Raw genomic sequence first — 21,605 nt, forward strand, 5'->3', positions numbered from 1 at the left:
AAAAGGATACAGTGTGAATCAACTTCTGATTCAGAATTTTGGATCGGGACTGATGGTTGTCTGTTATTCATAGGCAGATTATGTGTACCAAAGAATTCAGAATTAATACAAAAGATTTTGAATGAAGCTCATAATGATAACATGTCTATTCATCTTGGTAGTAACAAAATGTATAATCATCTGAAGAAGATGTACTGGTAGCCAGGAATGAAACGGAATATTTCTGAGTTTGTATCTAAATGTTTAATATGTCAGCAAGTAACAGCTGAGCATTAGTTGCCTTCACGATTATTATAGCCAATTACAATACCAAAATGGAAATGAGAAAGAATTACCATGGACTTTGTATCGGGATTACCCCTATCTTCAAAGAAGAAAGATGTCATTTGGGTAATTGTCGATCGATTGACAAGTCCGCACACTTTATTCCGGTACGTATGGATTTTTCTTTGGATAAATTGGCTGAATTATATGTCTCTGAGATTGTTAGATTGCATGGAGTACCTATCTCCATTATTTCAGATAGAAATCCTCGATTTACATCCCTATTCTAGAGCAAATTGCAAGAAGCTCTAAGTACACAGTTACATTTCAATACTGCATTCCATCCTCAGACAGATGGTCAATCTGAACGTGTAATACAGATTTTGGAAGATATGCTTCGATGTTGTGTATTTGAATTTAAAGGTAATCGGGAAAAGTATCTGCCTTTGGTTGAATTTGCTTATAATAACAGTTACCAGCCCAGTATCAAAATGGCACCGTGTGAAGCTCTGTACGGTCGTAAATGCAGAACTCTATTGTATTAGACAAAACTCATTGAGAAAAAGTTACATGGAGTTGACTTAGTCCGTGAAACCGAATAAAAAGTGAAGGTAATTCAGAACAGTTTGAAAGCAGCTTCTGATTTTCAAAAGTCTTATGCTGATCTTAAACGGAAAGAAATAGAATTTCAGGTTGGTGACAAGGTATTCTTGAAAGTATCACCTTGGAAGAAAGTTCTCCAATTTGGCCTTAAGGGAAAATTAAGTCCACGGTTTCTTAAACCATATGAAATCACAGAAAGAATTGGACCTATTGCGTATCGGTTAGTCTTACCATCAAAACTTGATCGGATTCATAATGTTTTTCATGTATCTATGTTACGACAGTATCGATCAGGTCCTTCATATGTTATCTCTCCGACAGAAGTTGAGATTCAGCCTAACATGACTTAGAGCGAAGAACCAATCAAAATATTGGCACATGAAACAAAAGAGTTAAGAAATAAAAAGGTAGCATTGGTAAAAGTCCTCTGGTAGAGACATGTATAGAAGAAGCTACCTGGGAACTGGAGGATACCATGAAGAAGCAATACCCGAACCTCTTTACTGGTAAGATTTTTGAAAAATGAAAATTTTTAAAGAGGGAGAGTTGTAACAGCCAATTTTCAATGAAATCGGAATAGTGGTTTCGGGACCACAAATCCGAGCTGGAAAAAAAATATATTTTCATATTATTGCATGATTTGCATTATGATAGGAAAGTCATATGAAAATTCTGATAAGAAAATTTTATCGATTTTGTGTTTAATTACAAATAGGACTAAATTGCATAAAATGAAAAAGTTGAATTCTAGTAGCTAGAAGGATCAAATAGCTATGGAATTCAAAACTTGAGGTCCTTATATGGTAATTAGAATTTTTTATGATTCATCCATAGAAAAATTAGAAAAGGTTAAAGACTAAATTGGAAAGTGATAAAATTAAAGATAATAATTAAATTAAATAGAAATATCATCTTATTTTATATCATCTTCCCCAAAATTTGCATGGAAACCCTAGGAGAGAGCAAAAAAACTAATCAAGCTTAATTGGGTAAGTTTTCTTGTCCCGTTTTTAGTAATTTTATATTTTTGAAATCGGAATAGTTTACTCTATTTATTTGAGGAATTAATTTGAAAAGTTATCAAAGTATAGAAATTATGTCCTGGATGAATATGCTGAAAATTTAAAATTTATGGTGGAAAATGAAAGGTTGTTGATAGATAAACATCTTTTACAAAGTGATTTTCATGAAAACATGATTTAAAGACTAATTTGTAAAGTTGTGAAAATTAAAGGAAAATTCTAAAATTTATGGAATACATGTGCTATAAATTGTATATTCAAATTTCATTTGCGTTTGGAATAGGGAGTTAATTGCATGAATTTTATTTTTCGAGCTTAGAGATGAAATTGAAATTTATGGAAAATTTATGGGCAAAATGGTAATTTTACCTAGGATGTAAATTGAGTCCAATTGAATATGAAATGTGATAAATTGATGATTAAATTCATTTATATAGATCCGGATAACTCAAATTTAAAGTTAGATCGAGAAAAAGAAAAAGTTTCAGATTAGTAGATCTATATACGCGAACAAGTGTCTAGGTAAGTTCGTGTAACTTAATTGAGTGTGTAAATATGTTGAATTGATATTGTTTGAAAAGGGTTAATTTCCGTTTGAATATTTAATTTCGATGGACAAATGTGATTTCCCCTATTGAATGAGGTCCTGCATTTGTTGTTGACGGGATTTAGAACTGACGAGTAATCCTATTGACCTCATTACAAAAAGGATTTAGCCTGGACTGGTAATCCTGATATAAACCCTCTTGAGCATATGTTGTAGATAGGATTTAGCCCGGACGAGTAATCCTGATTAAGCTCTTATGAGCATATGTCGAAAACAAGATTTAGCTTGGACAAGTAATCTTGTTATATGATATGTGGCTCGAGAGTGTGCTTTCTGATTAAGTGCCGTAATGGGTACTCCTAAATATGAGCTGACGGGTTATTGAATTGTACACTTTGAGTGTCCTATTTGAGTATCCATCAAAATTTCCATGATTAAACGGACAAAATACTTGACATGATATGAGAATTATGAAATGAAATGAATAATGTCTTGAAAGTATATAACATGATGATCTCATCTATGTTTACTTGATGGATATCAAAATTTTGTGACTAACATGTTTGATTGAATGCATGTGTTTAGGCCATTTTGCCAAGTTTATGAAAACATGTTATTATATGCTTAATTTTAATAAATGAGATTGGTAAGTTTAATTCCAGTTATACGAACTTACTAAGCATAATATGCTTACTAGGTTTACTTTTCTCTGTTTTATACTGCTCGGAATCTCGCGAAGGTTGGTGAACGGTTGGAGCATCATCACACTATCCACAAGCTGATTTTGATATAAATAGTAAACTTATTTTGATATAATGGCATGTATAAGTTAACTTGACCATAGATGGCTTGAATATGTTATTTGTCATTTAGCCATTGGAATGGCTAGTAATGGTTTGTTTTGGTACTTATAAAGCATTATGTCATGATAAATACATATATGTTAAGTATGAATGATCAAGTGATGTTTAATGTTTAGGTTAAACTAAGGTAAGATTATAAACATAATTATATGTGCAATGATATATCATATTAGATGTTAGAATTTGCTTGAAATCAATGCTTGAATTGGTTGGTATTTGGATGTAAGTTTTGGTGCAGGATATTGGTAAAATTTTGGGTAAGAAGTGAAGCTAGAAATGGCTTTATTTTGTCCACAAGGGTAGACAGAAGGGCGTGTGTCTAGACCGTGTATGACACATGGCCTGGTACATGGGCGTGTGGTTAGGCCGTGTGTCCCTTACATCTTAAATTCAAGAAACAGAATGCTCAGAATTGAGCACACATGCAGAGACAATGGCGTGTGTCTTGACCATGTGAAACCTGCACCTAATTTTTGAAAAATTTAATTAACCACACAGCCTAGCACACGGGCGTGTGGCTGGCCGTGTGGTACAAGTTAGAGAGCTACTTAGTTTCGAACACGGCTTGCAACACGAGCGTGTCCTTTGAACCACACGGGCATTTGAGCCCTGCATCTTTGAAATTTTTTATATTTCGCAAAAAATTCTTGGAGTTTTCGATTAAGTCCTGACTCAATTCTAATACTCGATTTGGGCCTCGAAGGTCCATTTAAGGGACGTTAATAATAATTTCGGTAAATGAATAGTAATTAATGTGAATTATTCGTAAATGTTCTAAAAGCTCTGGTAATGCTTTATAACCCTGTTCCGGCGATTGATATGAGTTAGTGGTGTTACACGTCGCATATTGGATTGGGTTGTGTGTTTATACAAAAATGTAAAGTGGTTGCTTATGCGTCTAGACAACTTAAGCAGCACGAGGGTAATTATCCGTCTCATGACCTCAAGCTTGTTGCGGTTGTTTGTGCACTTAAGATTTGGAGGCACTATTTGTTTGATGAGAAGGGCGTCATCTACACTAATCATCAGAATCTTAAGTACCTCCTCACTCAGAAGGATTTGGATCTTAAATAGCGTCGTTGGATCGAGTTGCTTAAGGATTATGATTGTTCGATTGAGTATCATCCTGGTAAGGCCAATGTGGCAGTCGATGCTCTTAGTTGAAGATCTATGACTGATTTGAGGGTGATGTTTGCTTGCCTAAGTTTGTTCGATAATGGTGGGATTCTGGCCGAGTTACAGGTTAAACTGTCTTGATTGGATAAGATTAATAGTAAGCAGCTTTTGGGTGATTCTTTGGTTAGTTGGGTTCAGCAATTGAATAAGGGTAAGACTACAGATTTCGGGATGATTCTTTTGGTCACTCCTAATTCTTACATTTTCCAATTAAGTCCTAAATAAATTAAAATCCATTTTTTTTCAAATTAGACCTTAAAATCGAATTTTGTTTTAAGCTAGTTAATAAAACAAAAATATGATTAAAACACTTACATACTTAAATTACTCACTTACGGTTTCGATTATTGACTCAACCTTTCAGTTTAACAACTCGGTTCTACTAACTCAATTTTTGAGGTGTGACAAAATTCATTAATTATACTTTAATGACAACTTACTATCTGAAATTGAGAATTGAAAGCAAAGTTTTCCTCTTCTTTCACTAGTTTGGACGAAACAAATAAGGAAAAAGATGATAATTTTTTTATTCTCAACTAACTTATATTATATATATTTAATTAATATATTAATTAATCTTACTTAATTTTACTAATTTTAAATATTAATTTACATTACAATTATAACATATAAGCTAAGCGGAGATTATCATATGAAAATAATGGTTTAATAACCATTTAAGTCATTTAGTTAATTTTTAATTGAGTGATTAAGAATTTTTTAATTTAAAATTCAATAGCATTTAACTTTTATAATTTAGCCTTTGAACTTTAATTAACGTTTCTCAATTTAATTTCTTAACCATTCTTTATTATGTTTTCATACTAATCTTGCAAATCCTCATATTATTATCTTACGATCTAAATTTGTGGAAATAGAATTTTAAAATCATATTTTTTGACATTGACTAAAAATCGGATCGTTATAATAATGATTTCATCTTTCTGAACATAAAATTCATGAATCAAGATTTCAACTTCCTACAAATAATAGGGTGTTCATTTTTCAGATTTAGGATATTGAAAGCATGATTATTTTTATTTTTATTTTTTATTTTGTAATCACATATTTTTGGTGACCTTTACAAAAAAAATCATAAAGAAAATAGAAAGAAGAAAAAAAAGACTGAGAAAGAGTGTTGGGCGAAATTTGGAGGTTTTCTGATTTGAGGCTTGTAGCGAATGGTGGAGCATGGCGGGATTTGTGGTGGTTGACGGTGGAGAATTGGATTTGCATAAGTTTTAGATTTGTTTTTAATTCTATGAAACAACATAAAGAAGCAAAGAAATGTGAGATAAGTAGAGAGAGAAATTGATGAGAGTTTATAAGAAGAGTAAAAATTATATTTATAATATAAATAACTTATAATTTTTATTATTAATCATTTTATTATAATATAATAATAGAATATTTTATTTACAAAAATATATCATGTCTTGTATAATTATTAAATAATTTGTATTTTTAAAATTACATTATGATTATTTACATTTTATAATTAAAAATTATTTTTTATAATTAAACTATTATTATTTTATTTATAGGTAAAATTCATATTTTTATTATTTGACTTTTTATTAAATATAATCCATTCAAATTTTTATAAAAAAATAAATAAAATATCAGTTTTCATTTAAGGGTGATAAAGTCATTTTACAGTACTTATTCCTTATGTATTCCTTTAAAAGATTCTATCCAACCTAACAATGTCACACTATTACTCGCCTATTCCATTCAACCAACCAAACAGTGCAATACTTAATACATCCCTATTCCATTCTCACCGAATAACTATTACATTCCTACTTTATTCAATTCCAGTGAATTAAATGTGAATTTTTTTTCACAATAATTAGTTAAAAAATCCCATTCAAGAGGTAATAAAATATTTTTAATAATATGTAGATAATAATAAAAAGTTTAAAATATACTATAATCCCTTGTACTTTTCATATACTTGGAATTTAGTCCTATTTTTATTTTAAAGAATTTAATCCTTTCCTTTTTTAGATTTAAAACTGCAAATCCAATTGCTAATACTTTTAAATTTCTTTTGTTAACTCAGATTCATTACAATGTTGACTCTTTGTTATATGGAAATTAAGTGAGTTTTTTATTTTAAAATGTTAAACTAACACATTTAACAAAAAAATTTTAATGATGCTAACAATTGGAAATGAATTTTGAAAACTAAAAATTTAAGGAATTGAATTCTTAAAAATAAAAGTAGAGGGACTAAATTCTAAATATACAAAGAGTATAGGGACCTAAAGCATATTTTACCCTGATGAAAAATTTATCTAGTATTAATTTGAATCATTTCTTAGTTTTTTTTTTTGCCTTCTTTTAAATGCATGGTGAGATTAAAAACAATGGTACAATTTGTATTTGGATTCAATTACAGTTATAGAGGTGAGGTGAGATAAGAAAATAAATATTAAGTATTTTAATTTAAATAATATATGTAAAATAAACAATTCTATTTCTTATTAAATAATAAAATATATATTGGATTTATATTTATGTTAAATAATAAATTTATTAATAAATAGTTAAATTTTGATTAATTATAGATGTATCTTTTTATTATTCATATATCTACTTATAATTAATCCATATAAATTTCATAATAATCAAATTTATATATCTACTAAATTAATATAAAACTCAAAAATTATATATTTTATATAATAAATGCTTAATCCATAAATTAGTACCTAAACTATACCCTTTTCCCCGTTTTGATACTTGAACTTTGTTTTAGTTACAAGTATTTCCTAAACTACTTTTTTTCCCTAAGTTGGTGCTTTTGTTAGTCAAACCATTAAGTCTATTTAAAAAAAATATTTAACCCAAAAATTAATACCTAAACCATGCTTTTTTTTTTCTCATTTAGGTACCTAAACATTTTTTGGTCACTAGTGGTACCTAAACTACCTTTTTTCTCCTAGTTGATACTTCTATTAGTTTAATAGCTAATTAAACAATTAAGTCTATTTAAAAATATTACTTTCAAACAAAAGTCTATTTAAAAATAAAAGATAAACAATTATAAATTAACACATGGCGAGAAAAAAGACAAAAATATCATTTTCTCTTACATATATATTCTTTTTTCTTTCTTTAAAATCAGACCGATAGTTGAATCGATCAGGCTACTAACTCTCGGTTTAATTAGTTCATCTGGTTCGATCAAATAAATTATTTAAAAATTATGAAAATAAAAAAATTTAAAAAAGAGAAATTGTTTAACCAGTTTGTATCGATTCAACCCCTATCTTTGAATCAATAACTCGTTTAGTTCCTAGTTCGACTAAGTCGATTCGATCTGGTTGTAAAAACACTAGTTTTGATAGATAAATAACTTTTTCGGTCCTGTAAGGTTGAGCAAGCAGAAAGCAAAGTTTGAAAACATAAATAATCACCAACGTCTCGACCTCGAAAGGGCGAATTTTGAGTATTGTTGGTATTACTAGACATTATAAAGGAAGAAGAAAGGGGGGAAAATACAATAAAAAATAAAAAGAAAAATAATGTAAAAGAAAAAAAAGGAAAAAAAAAGAATTAAAAATAATTTTTATGTTTATATGGCATGATAGACTATTATTATTGACTAGACTTTTTTTAACAGATATAACATTTTGATGTAAAATAGTAATAGAAGAATAATTTAGGTATCACTTGTGACCAAAAAAATGTTTAGATATGGAAATGAGAAAAAAAAACATAATTTAGGTACCAATTTGTGGGTAAAACCTTTTTATAAAGAGATTTAATGATTTGACTAATGGTTTAACTAACAGAAGTACCAACTTGGAAATAAAAAGTAGCTTAGATGCCATTTGTGACAAAAAAAATTTAAGTACCAAAATACAATTTGTGTATTAAGCCTATAATAAAAATAATAATTTTTATATGACCTTTGTTTGATTTTATATTTATTTTTTTGTATTCTCCACATATGTTTTACAATCGAGCTCATGATTGCTCTTCCCAATAATGTTGTCTTTCAAGTTCGAACATGCGTCATCTTCTTAAAAATGTAATATGTTTTACCATTGCATGTAGCACTTGTGGATGATTATATATTTACCTATACTATTTATTAAGTGTTCTACTAAGTTGGTGCCACCCTCAACCGGGTCACTAACTCGATTAAAAAATTACGAAAATATCCTTCTGAATTAAAATAAGTTATACTATTTGAGGGTATTTTAATCTTTCTATTTTAACAAAAACTAATTGAAATAAACATATATAGTGGGATTTGAACTTGTATCAATTAGATTAGTAAACCTTTAAATTTATCAATCAATCAAAGCTTTATTTTAATGTATTTTATACATTTTTATTTTAATATGCACAAGTTATTATCAACATTAGCTGTATATATTAATAATATTGTTAATTGAGTTGGTGTCACAAAGTCAACTCGACACTAACTCACAATTGTTGACAAAGCCATGATAAATAATTGAAGGTGCATTTAGTATTTGTGTATTTAAATTTCGTTTCACTCACAATTTAATTTTTTTTATTTTAATATCTTATATATTTTAAGTGTTATTATGATTAATTAGTTTCAAAACATACGCTTTATTATTTATTATAAATTATTTTTAAACACACATGTATTCTAAATTTGTGGTAGACCTGAATATGGATTAGGCTTGATTGGATTCAAAATTCTACCCCTGAAAAATAGGTCTAAAATTCTACTCACTCTCAGCTCAAATTAAAAATGTTAAACCTGAGCCCGACTTGACTTGCTTGAATTATTATTTTTAGATTATTTTTATATAAAAAATTAAAAAAATATAATACATTAAAACATTAAAATAAATGTTTCCCAACTAATTGAAAATACATTAAAAAAAGTCATTATACTTAAATAATGCTAGGATAATTGTAACTTAATAAGCAAATGCCTTTAAAATAGTAGGAAAATTAACAATAAAGTAAGAGTTATATAATATCCAAACAGTAGTAACAAAATAGTAGCAATATAATAGAAAAATAATAACAAAAAAAAAGTTTAGGTTGATTCGGGTCAGGCTAGGTTGGAGCTAGGCAAAAAAACCTACCTGAGGCTCTAACTATTTAGAACACGGGCATTATATTTTGTCCAAACCTATTTTTCGGGCCTATATTTTTACTCAAACCCTTCCACTTTTCGAGCGGACCTTCAAGTCTCGACAGGTGACTTGACTCATGATCAGGTCTAATATGTCGTTTCCACACACATACTTGTGTGATAAGATTTTTAATTTATAATTTTTTTAAAAAATTGTATTGAATAGTAAAATATAATAAAATCATTTTATATTAAAGAATGATTAAAAATATATTTATGACAAAAATTTACATATATTTATTAGATCATTATATAAAAAAATAAACTATATTTTTATTATATACTAATTAAATGTATAATAGACTTATTTTCATAATTATTAAATTTATATTTATTATAAAATATATGTATTGTTATTATTATTTTTTAGAATTAATACATTATTAATAGAAAAAACAATGGTTCAGTTGGATGGAATAAAATTAGTATTGTATTAGTACTTATACATTTGGTTAAAAAGAATAGATATGTAATATGACGAATATGCTTTTTAATATTTTAATATATTTATCACATCAATTTAATATTTAAGAATAATATTTAATAATATTTTATATTAAATTATATTAAAATATTTTTTTTGTTTTTATATTAAATAGCTAAATTATTTTATTTCTATATTTTTTGAAATTTAGAAGTAATAATTTATATTAAAAGAATTTTTTATTTTCTCCATCTCCATCTCCATCTCCATCTCCATCTCCATCTCCAAATTCATCTTCATCTTCCTTTCCAACATTTTTGTAGAATCCAAGAAACCACCGACATTGCTACAGCCTTCCAGCTTCCGTCACCAATATTGTTAAAAAGCACCATAATCTAAATATCACGTGATATGAATAGTCTTATGATTATTAATATAATGATGTGGCAACATTGGGTTCAAGTCGGGTGTAGCTTACAAAATTAACAAAGTATCATCAAAAAGCAAGAGCTGCCCCATGATCTTTACTTTACATTTAAAGGAATACTCACTGCAACATCTGGTCTCCCATTCGACCCATTCCTACATTCAATCTCATCCGAGCCTCCAAAAAACCAAATTTACAAATTGATAGTGCATTGCATATAATTTGATATCCACAACAGATTCTGACAACTGAACTTAATAAACAAAATCAGTACATTGGATAGTAAATTTGACACTTTTACTCTCAATTAATTTAGTAGCATAACATATGTTACAACTACAGTATTGACTTATTCAGCTTTAAAACAGGGGCCAAGTTTTAACATTTAACAACTAATATTTTATTTTCCTTTAACACCAAAGCAGCAGACCGGTTATACAAATCACATGCTGAAACAAAATACATTCAGCAGTCAACTTGTGCATATACTTCTCACATTTACATCTCTTCTAACAGCAACATTTCGGTAAAATCAAAATAAAAATCAGCATTTATTTTTAACTCCTAAATTCATTTTAACAGTCCATTTGCCGAACCACACCTGCATGAAATATTTATATTTCAAACATAATAATTTTACACGTTACCTTTGAATCTAGCCGACTTGCTCCTTCCCCTTTCTCGCCAATGCTTCCTCCCACCTCTTTAGCTACAAACCAAACCATATTTACAAGGTAAGAACAATACAAAAACCGTGCATGGCTTTCCATGCAAAGGATAACTTCACATAACCGATGCATGCATTAAAAGAATTCAAGAAGTAGCATTTTCCTTAGCCATCACCAGCCATTCGGCCAAAATTACCTCAACTCCAAGAATTATATATGGCCAAGAAGTTTTGAGAGCTTACCGTGAGTTAACAAGAATATTTACAATTCTTTTAAACATGCAGCAATGGCTTCCCACGCCAAGACTTAGCCTCTTCTCTTCTCACATTCGAATACCAAAAAAAAATAAAAGTACAACTCTCCCTCTTTCTTTTTTTTTTTTTTTTTGGTCTTTCGCTTCCTACCGTGCTGCCCTTAAGTGAAAACAAAACAAGTTGTTTATGTGAAGAAAAATCAGGTTGTCATAACAAGGTTTCATGTTTTCTTTAAAGGCAATGAAATCTGTAAATTGGCATTATTGCATTTCTAGAGCCAAAACAAGGCATCAAAGCTATTAAAATATGAACCTAGTTTCTCAATAACATTGCCGACAGATAAATTTATATGCACAGAGTCAACTTCATCAACTGATAACCATATACAGAGAGTCATGAACTGAAAATACAAGGAACTCAACTTTTACCTTCAACTCATGCTGTTAAATTGCTCCAAAATTAAAATCATCCACCAAGTAAAAACTAAAGAAGTTCCTACTTAATCACCATATATTACCAAGAATAAAAAAATACGAATGTTGTCAGCAAAAAATCTCAAACGCCACTCAGTATATATACGAAAACCACTAAAATTTTCATTTTTTTTTCTCATAAACCCAAACCACAAAAAGATTGAAACTTGAGAAAACTTCACTAACAAACCTTATGGAACAACTGAACTTCCCAAAACTTAGAAGTTCTTCAATAAAAAAGAAGTAGCCCAAATGAACATTCAAAAGCTCATCATTTTTTTTTTAGAATTAAGTGATCCGAATTCTTATTAAAATAAAATATAGTAGTAAAAGAAAATAAAAGTAAAATCTATATATAACTACACTTCTTTTATTTTATTTTGGAATAAGATTTTTTAACTTTATTACACTTTATCTATTTGATATTGATTAAAATAAATTGTTTCAACCTTACTACACTTCTTCTATTAGAATATGGTTTTACAAGCCTATAAATAGGCATAGTTTACTTTTGTAATTATTCGAATCTCCCCGTAGTTTTTTTTTCCTAAAAGGGTTTCCATGTAAAAATCTATGTACTCTTTATTTTTCTTTCTCTTTCTTTGCGATACATTGTCATTATTGACATTCTATTTTTTTTACAAATTGGTATCAGAGCTTCCGGGTTGTTCATCACAATCACTGTAATGGCATCTTTGAAGTATGAAATTCCACTGTTAGATCACACACCAGATTTGAGTTGTGGCAGATAAAGATGCAGTCAGTTCTTGCATAGATGGACTTAGAGGATGCCCTGCTAGAGATATAAAAGATGCTTTCGATATTGACGGGGGAAGAGAAGAGGCGTAAAGATTGAAAGGCATTAACACATTTACATCTATATTTGTCTAATGGAATTTTGCAGGATGTGATAAAGGAGAAGACCATCGCTCCATTATGGAAAATGTTGGAGCAAATATGTATGTCGAAAACTCTAACTAGCAAGCGCCTTTATACTCATCGTTTGGAGAAAGGTGCGTCTGTGCATAAATACTTAATAGTGTTAAAAGAAATTCTCTTAAATTTGGAGGCCATGGAGGTTCAGTATCATAAAGAAGATCTAGGGTTGATTCTACTTTGTTCGTTGCCCCTGTCTTATTCAACATTTAGAGACACGATTTTATATAGCCACGAGTCTCTCACAGTTGATAAGGTTTATGATTTTTTGACCTCTTTATGATAAGATAAAAAATCTTGTGTTTAAACTCAACTTTCAGGGAGAGCGTCTCATTCTTCGTGAGAGACAAAATTGGAATGCTGATAATGATCGTGGAAGGATACATGAACGGAATCCTCACAGTAAACCTAAACGTATATTGAAGTCTTCAAACAGAGGTAAAACTTGTAACTTCTACAAGAAGAAAAGACACATTAACTCTGAGTGTTATAAGCTACAGAACAAGATCAAAAGGGATGCGGCAAATCAAAAGGGAAAACAACCAAAAATATCCAGTGAAGCTGATGTTGTAGAAGACTAAAGCAATGGTGAACTTCTAGTCACTTTTGTCAATAATTCTAAAATGAGCGATGAGTGGATCCTTGATTCGGGTTGTACCTTCCACATGAATTCAAATTGGGATTGGTTTACAATTTTATGAAACAGTGTCTAAAGGTGTTGTTTTGATGGGATATTATGTTTCGTGTAAAATTGTAGGTGTTAGAACGATTAAAGTTAAGATGTTTGACGGAGTTGTCAGAACACTTAGTGACGTGCTACATGTTCTAAAATTGAAGAGAAATTTAATTCTGTTAAGTATTCTTGATTCAAAAGGATACAAATACACAGCTGAAAGTAGGGTTTTGAAGATTTCCAAAGGTACCTTCATTGTAATGAAATGGCAGAAAAAGACTACCAAGTTATATGTTTTGTAGGGTTCTACTATTACTGATAATGCAGTTATCGCTTCTTCTTCCTTGTCAGATGATGATGTTACTAGACATTGGCATATGTGCCTAGGGCATATGAGTGAGAATGACATGGCAGAATTGAGTAAAACAGGACTTTTTGATGGATAAGGAATTTGCAAATTGAAGTTTTGTGAGTACTGCGTTTTTTAGAAGCAAAAGAGAGTTAGATTTACCAGAAAAATCCATAACACGAAAGGAACGTTAGAGTATATTCATTATGATCTGTGAGGCCCATCCAGAGTGTCTTTGAGAGGTGAAGCTAATTATATACTAACACTTATTGATGATTTTTTCAGAAAATTTTGGGCATTTTTCCTGAAGTAGAAAAGTGATGCGTTTTTTTGCTTTTAAGTCTTGGAAAACTATGATTGAAAAACAAACGAGAAAACAAATAAAACACCTTCGTACAGACAATAACTTAAAGTTATGTTCTGATGAGTTTAATGAACTATACAAGTCAGAAGAGATTGTGAGACACTTGACAATTCGTCATACTCTACAATAAAATAGTGTTGCAGAACAAATGAACAGAACGATCATGGAGAAAATTCGATGTATGTTGTCGAATGTTAACTTACCAAAGTCGTTTTGGGTCGAAGCAGCCTCTACTGCATGTTTTTTATCAACCGATCTGCATCCATTGCCATTGAGAAAAATACTCCACAAGAGGTATGATCTGGAAATCATGCTGATTATTCTAATTTAAAAATCTTTGGGTGTCCTGCGTATGCTCATGTTGATAATAGAAAATTGGAACCGATATACATTAAATATGTTTTCTTGAGCATAAAATTGGTGTAAAAGGATATAAATTATGGTGTCCTGAAAATAGAAAAGTTATGATTAGCAGAGATGTTTTTGATAAAACTACTATGCTACCTAACTTATCTCTTAAAGACTCTTCTAATAAAGAACATCAAAAGTAGGTGGAGCATCAAATTAATCCAAAATCTACAACAAAGTCAACTCCTCAAGCCAGTACAAAAATTCAGAATAGAGTTGCTTCTTCACCATAATACTCTGTCACCAAAAATAGAACTAGAAGAGAGATTAAACCTCTAAAGAAGTATGTCGAGGCTGATCTAGTTGTTTATACTTTAAATGTGGTTGAAGATATAGATGCAAACTAAGAGCCATCTAATTATTCTCAGGCAGTTAGCTGTGAAGACTTAGAAAAATAGATGTTTGCTATGCAAAAGGAGATGAAACCACTTCACAAAAATAAAACATAGAATCTTGTGAAGCTCCCTAAAGGAAAAAAGGTTATTCGTTGTAAATAGGTGTTTAAAAAGAAAGAAGGGATTCTAGGAATTGAAAAACCCAGATATAAAGTAAAGCTTGGTTACAGTCAAATTTCAGGAGTGGACTTCATAAATGTGTTCTCCCTAGTTGTGAAGCATAGTTCGATTCGAGCTTTACTTGGTATTGTGGCCATGCATGATTTAGAGCGTGAACAGTTAGATGAAAAAACAGCATTTTTGCATAGAGAACTTGAGGAAGATATTTACATGCAACAACTAGAGGGCTTTACAGTCTCAGAAAAAGAAGACTATGTTTGCTTGCTGAAAAAGTCCCTTTAAGGTTTGAAGCAGTCACCAAGACAGTGGTACAAGAATTTTAATTACGTTATGACTTCTCGTGATTTCAAAATAAGTAGCTTTGACAGTTGTGTTTACTTTAAGAAAAATAGTGACGGTTCTTTTGTGTATCTACTCCTTTATGTTGATGACATATTGATAGCAACAAAAGATAAATAAGAGATAATAAATGTCAAAGCTTGACTAAGTGAAGAATTTAATATGAAAGATTTGGGACCAGCAAAAAAGATACTTGGTATGGAGATTCTCAGAGATAGAAAAACAAGTAAATTGTACCTAAGTCAGAAGGGGTACATTGAGAAAGTTCTTTGTAGGTTCAACATGCAGAGTGCTAAACCTATTAGTACTCATTTAGCAGCCCATTTCAGACTTTCATCGATTTTGTCTCCACAATCAGATGATGAGATTAAGTACATGTCACATGTTCCACATTCTAGTTCAGTGGGATCTCTCATGTATGATATGGTTTGTTCACGTCCAGATTTATCATATGCAGTCAGTGCATTTAGCAAATACATGACGAATCCCGGTAAAAAACATTGGAAAACAGTTTAGTGGATTTTAAGATATTTAGGAGATACTACTAATGTTTGCTTACAATTTGAAAGAACTAAAGATGGAGTCATTGGGTATGTTGATGCTGATTTTGCTGGAGACCTTGATAGAAAAAAATCTCTCACAGGTTATGTCTTTATAATCGAAGGTTGTGCAATCAGTTAGAAAGCCACTTTGTAAACTACAATCACTTTGTCTACCACTGAAGCTGAGTACATGGCGATTATTGAGGCTTGTAAAAAAGTTATTTGGTTGAAGGGACTCTTTAGTGAACTCAATGAAAAGGGGATGAGCGCTAGTGATCAGAGGCGAAGGAAGCAAGGGAGGCCAGAACTGAGAGTGGCTGAGTGAGAGCATTTCTGAAGTGAGAAAGCGAGGAGGTTAAAATAAAACTATTGGGCACCGATTCAACGAGGATGACACCTTTATTCCCTATAAGCCTGTATTCCACTGGACCAAACAATAGTTGAGTGGTGGGCCTGCAGAATTGGGCTGTAATGGAATGGTAATGCCAACCAAACGGTCACTGTTAACCTATCTACCAAGAAAAATGGAAAAAACGATGAAAATAAAACAAAGTCGTCCCCAACCCTTGAGTAAATAGTGTACCAAATCACAAAGGTTAAAGTGGGAAAACTGCTACAAGCTCCAGTGGAGTATTCAAGTAACTGTGCGGTGAAAAGTTTGTTTTGTACTGCACAAATTCAATATCATCCACTCAAACAGTGCTCCCAATTATTCTATATATTATTTCTGGGATCCCATTTTTTATTTTTTCCCCAATTCCTGATTTTGAGGTTTGAATCATTTACCGTTTTCATTTTGTTTTGTTTGTTTTTTTCTTTTGGCTTATGATGTTTTTGCCTCAGTTAAGTTTCTCGGTTTTCTAGATTCATATTCTTAGTTGAATTTCTGAAGATTAGGTTTTTCATGTAACAATGAGATGCTGGAATTTTGGGTTTCTCCTTTACCCAGTTACCCATTTTCTTTTTCTTTGGCTCTTTGGTTTTTCATATAATATTGAAATCTTGAAAATAGAGTGTGGAATGCGGAGAATTAAATGATTAAATTGATCGGAAAGTGTGAGGAGGCGATTTTCAGATCATGATTTGGTGTTAGCATAGATATATTTATTTGTTTGTATTTTTGTTTACGATTCAAGAATAGAGGCTGCAGTGGTTAGGCAGAACAATTCTTTTGACAATTATAAACAAATTCTTGGAAAACGAATTGTACTTTAAGTAATGGGCATGTTATGAGAAAACTCAAGCAGGGAAAATATACCGTTTGTGTTAACATTGTAGGATCATGTTCCATTATCTTCTTAATCTTGGAGAACTTTAGAGAATTTTATGTTCTATGCTAGTCAGACTCAGGTGAGTGTTGGATATAGATATGGTGAGCGACAGATACAGGTGTGTCGAAGACATGGATATACTCCATTTATTTTAAAGGTTTTCACATATATTTGGAGGGTCATATCTCTATATCCCTGTCTAAATATGTCTTCAACACGCGTCTGTCTAAGAAATGGATATACTCAATTCCTTTTAATGTTTTTAAATATGGGTCACATGAACAAGAATGTGCACACTTGGACTGTTAGAGGCAATAATCTTTGTTTTGATAACGAAAGAACCTTACTGATTTAAAATAACTCCCCAAATGCTCTATACTTTTTGACAAACTGTGTCAAGTGTCAACTAGCCTTTGCATTTTGAGCATATACATTACAGTTAGGAATTTTTTCTGTTCCTATTCTTTTATTTTCCTTTCCAAGGACTCTCTGCCATCAACCTTTCGGTTTACTCAACTGCTGTTTATGTGTGATTTGGTACACTTGTCTGCATGTATTATTTTTTCTATGTGCCTTATGGCCTAACCACCTATGTTTTTCTCTCTTTTGATGCTGGAATCCTGTCAATCAGAGTTGATCCTGCCGTAACACAAGGATGACAAGTACAGCTTGTTTTATCATTGTGAGCCGAAATGACATCCCAATATATGAAGCTGAAGTGGGATCTGCTGCTAAAGTGTGATGTTTATTCTCATCTGTGTACATATATATTTCCTATATTTCCTATAATGATTCTTGATTTATATCTTTTTTTCACATTGAAAGTGGCCAAGAATTGATTTGTTTTACTGGCCAAGAATTGTTTTATCTTACTTTCTTGGGCATTTAGACCTTTCTTTTCTGGATACATGATTCATACTTGTATTTTGAAGAAAGAACACTTTGATCAAAATTGTTAGTTTCAAATTTGTTACTCAGAAGTATTTCATTACATCATGCTGTTATTTTTGTGGCATATTGTCACTGAGTTGTCACCGTCTAGTTTTCTATATTTTTATTTGTTTCATTTTTTCTTTTCTTTTGTTTTTAATATGATCAGGTCTGTTTGGATTTCACAAGTGTAAAATGCTTTCACCTTATAATAATACTTATTTGTTAGGTTGTAATTTTTTTGGCCTTGTGTGAGAAGCTGCTGTTGCTTTTTTCTACTTTTCTGACAACATCGCTTTATGCAGAGAGAAGATGCTGCTCAGCTGCATCAATTCGTATTACATGCAGCTCTGGATATTGTTCAAGACCTTGCATGGACCACCAGTGCAATGTTAGTTATATTTTCAGCTTAGCATATATTGGATAACTTTCCATGGGTTTTCTATGTTTTTTGGTTTTTATTGCCCACTATCTCAATAAATTTTATTCGCGTTTCTCCCACAGGTTCTTGAAAGCAATTGACAGATTCAATGATTTGGTGGTATCGGTATATGTAACAGCTAGTCATATCCTTTATATCTATGGAACTGACTTACATGTGCATAACATATAGGGCCTGCTTAGTAGAGTGGAAAAATAGAGGGATTGAAAGAGGACGGTGTATCTATGGAAAGAAAGTCAATTTTGAGTATGTTTGGTGGGAAAGAAAAGTGCAGGGAATGAAAATAGGAAAGACAATCATTTTCCTTCCTTGGAAAAAGAACAAATCATTCCATTGGAATGATAAAAGAAGAGAAAATGTGAGAGATGCACATTAAGTGTATAAAATTATGCATTTTTAAAAAATTTCATTTTCTTTTCTCTAATTTTTCTACTCCACCAAGCATTGAATGGAAAGAAAGTTACTTTTTCTTTCCATTTTTTCATCTTTCCTACCAAGCAAACTAATGGAAAGAACAAATATATTTCCTATCTTTTGAATTTTCATTTTTTTCAATTTTCTGTCCAGTTACCAAGCAAAGCCATAATGAATAAAACTAATATGTTGACCATACATCCAATATCCAATATTTTGGCGATTCTCATGAATAAAAATAAGGGAAAATAAGTTGCCTCTGAAATGAACAGCCTCATATAACTATTGGTCATTGTAGATTGTTGAGTTTAAAGCACAGTGTTTAACTAGGCTCTTAAAATACCCTCTAGTTGTGTTTCTGGACCGTTCTGATGTTCAGCTTCTATTGATGCTATTAACATCATGGCCGTGATTTTATTTGTTGCTCTATGAGGTTGCTTTGTCATTCATTGGGCGCATGTTGCTCAGTCACCGTTGTTGAGCTATGTAAACTTTGACAACTGACTATGTATACATGAATCATTCAGGGAGAATGTCCTCTTATCATATGGTTCAATGGGTTTTGTTTTCATTGGTGTGGTTTCTATCTATGTTAATTTAACTTCAGTTTATTGACGTACCCATATCTGGGATCCGTGGCTGACACATTTTTGGACATGAGTATGGGGATGTCACCCATGAAATACATAGAAGCATTGAAATTTTAAACATATCCTTGATGGACACAAACCATATCTGACACTAAACTCAAGTTTGAGTAACATATGTTTCTATTTGCTGTTGTTGGACTTGACTTGCTGCAGCAGTATGTTAGCATGACTTGTTATCTTCATTTGATTAAACAAGAAAATTAGTATGTTCTCATCTTCTTCTGTCATCTTTATTACCATACCTGTTGTTCTCAACCATGTGTTTTAGTATAGCATTTCCATTACGTATATGTGTTGGTTCGATTGTTGCTAGTTCTTTAATATTTCCTTGACATAATCATACATACACGATTCATGCTACTTCATGACTCTCGTAATGAAGATGGAATAAAGAGCTTTTTCCAGGAGGTTCATGAGCTATATATAAAGGTAATTACTTCTCCCACTTCTGTTAACCCTTTTCATGGAAAAATTTAGCAACACTTGATTTTGACGGATAAACTCCTATAGGTCTTTATGTTGAATTTTTTTTATCTGGTATTTGTTTGTTTTCTGCTGCTGTGCTTTAGTTGTTCAGGCGCGCTAGTTTGTGAGATAAAATCTCAATTTTCATTCTTTATAAACGTCCTTTAATCACATGATTCAAACATGCACTACAAGTTTTCGAAAGCTGCTTTAGATTTACTTGGAATATTTTGTTTCTTAAAAGTTGTATATATTCTGCATAGTCAACTTCTCAAAAACTTACTTTTGTGCATCAGTGCTTTCTTCTAATAGCACTGTCATATGAACAGTCCTTGAACAATGATACACCATTTATTTGTTTTAACTACGTTACCTGAATATTTCTTTTCCTTTATTAACTTTTTTGTGTAAATTCTTTGTTTATTTTTACCGATATATATTTGGACATTGAATACAGGTATAAATATAATGCTCCAAATATATGAAATTTTAGAAAGAAAAAAACTTGATTGTGGTCGTGTCATAAGTACACATACCCATATCCAACACATCTGGATTTGGATACGAGATGTATGAAAGAACTTGTAAAAAATTAAGCATATATTACATGTCTAACGCACTCAAGTTTGGGTAATATAGCTTTTCGATAGTAATTTTTGTTGTAAAATTCTCTTTTCTTTAATTCTTTTGACTGATTTTCATACTCTTGAAATCCTTCTTAATCCACTGTATACACTGTGCTTTATTTGTGTTTAGAGACTTATCATCTAAGCTATCCGGATTTTTTATTTTTTATTGTTGGGGGTGGATACCATTTTAAATGTTGACTATACTTGTGTTGTATACATACGCGACCCCAGAAAATATAGCTTTTCGATTGTAATTTATGCTGTAAAATCTCCTTATCTTAGTCTTTTGACTGAATTTTTCATACTTGTTAATGTGCAGATCCTTCTAAATCCACTCTACCTGCCTGGTTCCCGCATTACATCGTCGCATTTCGACACCAAAGTTCGTGCCCTTGCAAGAAAATATCTCTAGACTCTCCATAGTTGAAGATTTCATATGTATGCTGGAGAGTTGACCCTTTTTTATGGTATCGGTTTGTGTGTTTCTTTACATTATTAGTGGCTCTGTCGGAATTTCATGGATCCAGTTGTCTGTGGGAACGACAGAGACAGAGAACATCTGAGATTATGTTTTCTTTATTGGATGTTTTTAAATAGAATTTGGGAAGGGAGAGTTTTATTGTTTAGATCTGATTTATAAATAATTGATGTCTAATGTGGTTATCATATGGTAAAGAGTTTTACACCATATTCCAATTCTATATAAAAGTTTTCACCTAGGTTTGGTTATTTTATACATTTAGGGTCTTAAAATTGATTTTCACTACCAGTTTAATCTGAATTCATATTTTACCCTGTCACAATATTTATTTTCATTGTTACC

General features: G+C 31.0%; 1 protein-coding gene across 1 annotated transcript; it reads left to right on the forward strand.

Annotated features, from left to right (window-relative positions):
* The first annotated feature begins 16,503 nt into the window (after nt 1-16,503).
* LOC107951349 (trafficking protein particle complex subunit 2) lies at nt 16,504-21,408 on the forward strand. The gene is made up of 6 exons (XM_016886362.2): nt 16,504-16,752; nt 17,884-17,988; nt 18,488-18,573; nt 18,687-18,748; nt 20,032-20,117; nt 21,102-21,408. Exons 2-6 carry the CDS (start codon nt 17,908-17,910, stop codon nt 21,192-21,194), a joined length of 408 nt encoding a protein of 135 aa, XP_016741851.1. The 5' UTR covers nt 16,504-16,752; nt 17,884-17,907; the 3' UTR covers nt 21,195-21,408.
* The last annotated feature ends 197 nt before the right edge of the window (nt 21,409-21,605 follow it).

This window comes from Gossypium hirsutum, chromosome A02 (assembly GCF_007990345.1).
Source record: "Gossypium hirsutum isolate 1008001.06 chromosome A02, Gossypium_hirsutum_v2.1, whole genome shotgun sequence".
Taxonomy (NCBI): domain Eukaryota; kingdom Viridiplantae; phylum Streptophyta; class Magnoliopsida; order Malvales; family Malvaceae; genus Gossypium; species Gossypium hirsutum.

Excerpts from the sequence above, each read along its gene's own strand:
- LOC107951349 (XM_016886362.2), top strand. The coding sequence starts at position 17,908 with ATGACAAGTACAGCTTGTTTTATCATTGTGAGCCGAAATGACATCCCA. Across the intron at positions 17,989-18,487 it reads AAGTGGGATCTGCTGCTAAA|AGAGAAGATGCTGCTCAGCT; the intron begins GTGTGATGTTTA and ends CGCTTTATGCAG. Across the intron at positions 18,574-18,686 it reads GCATGGACCACCAGTGCAAT|GTTCTTGAAAGCAATTGACA; the intron begins GTTAGTTATATT and ends TTTCTCCCACAG.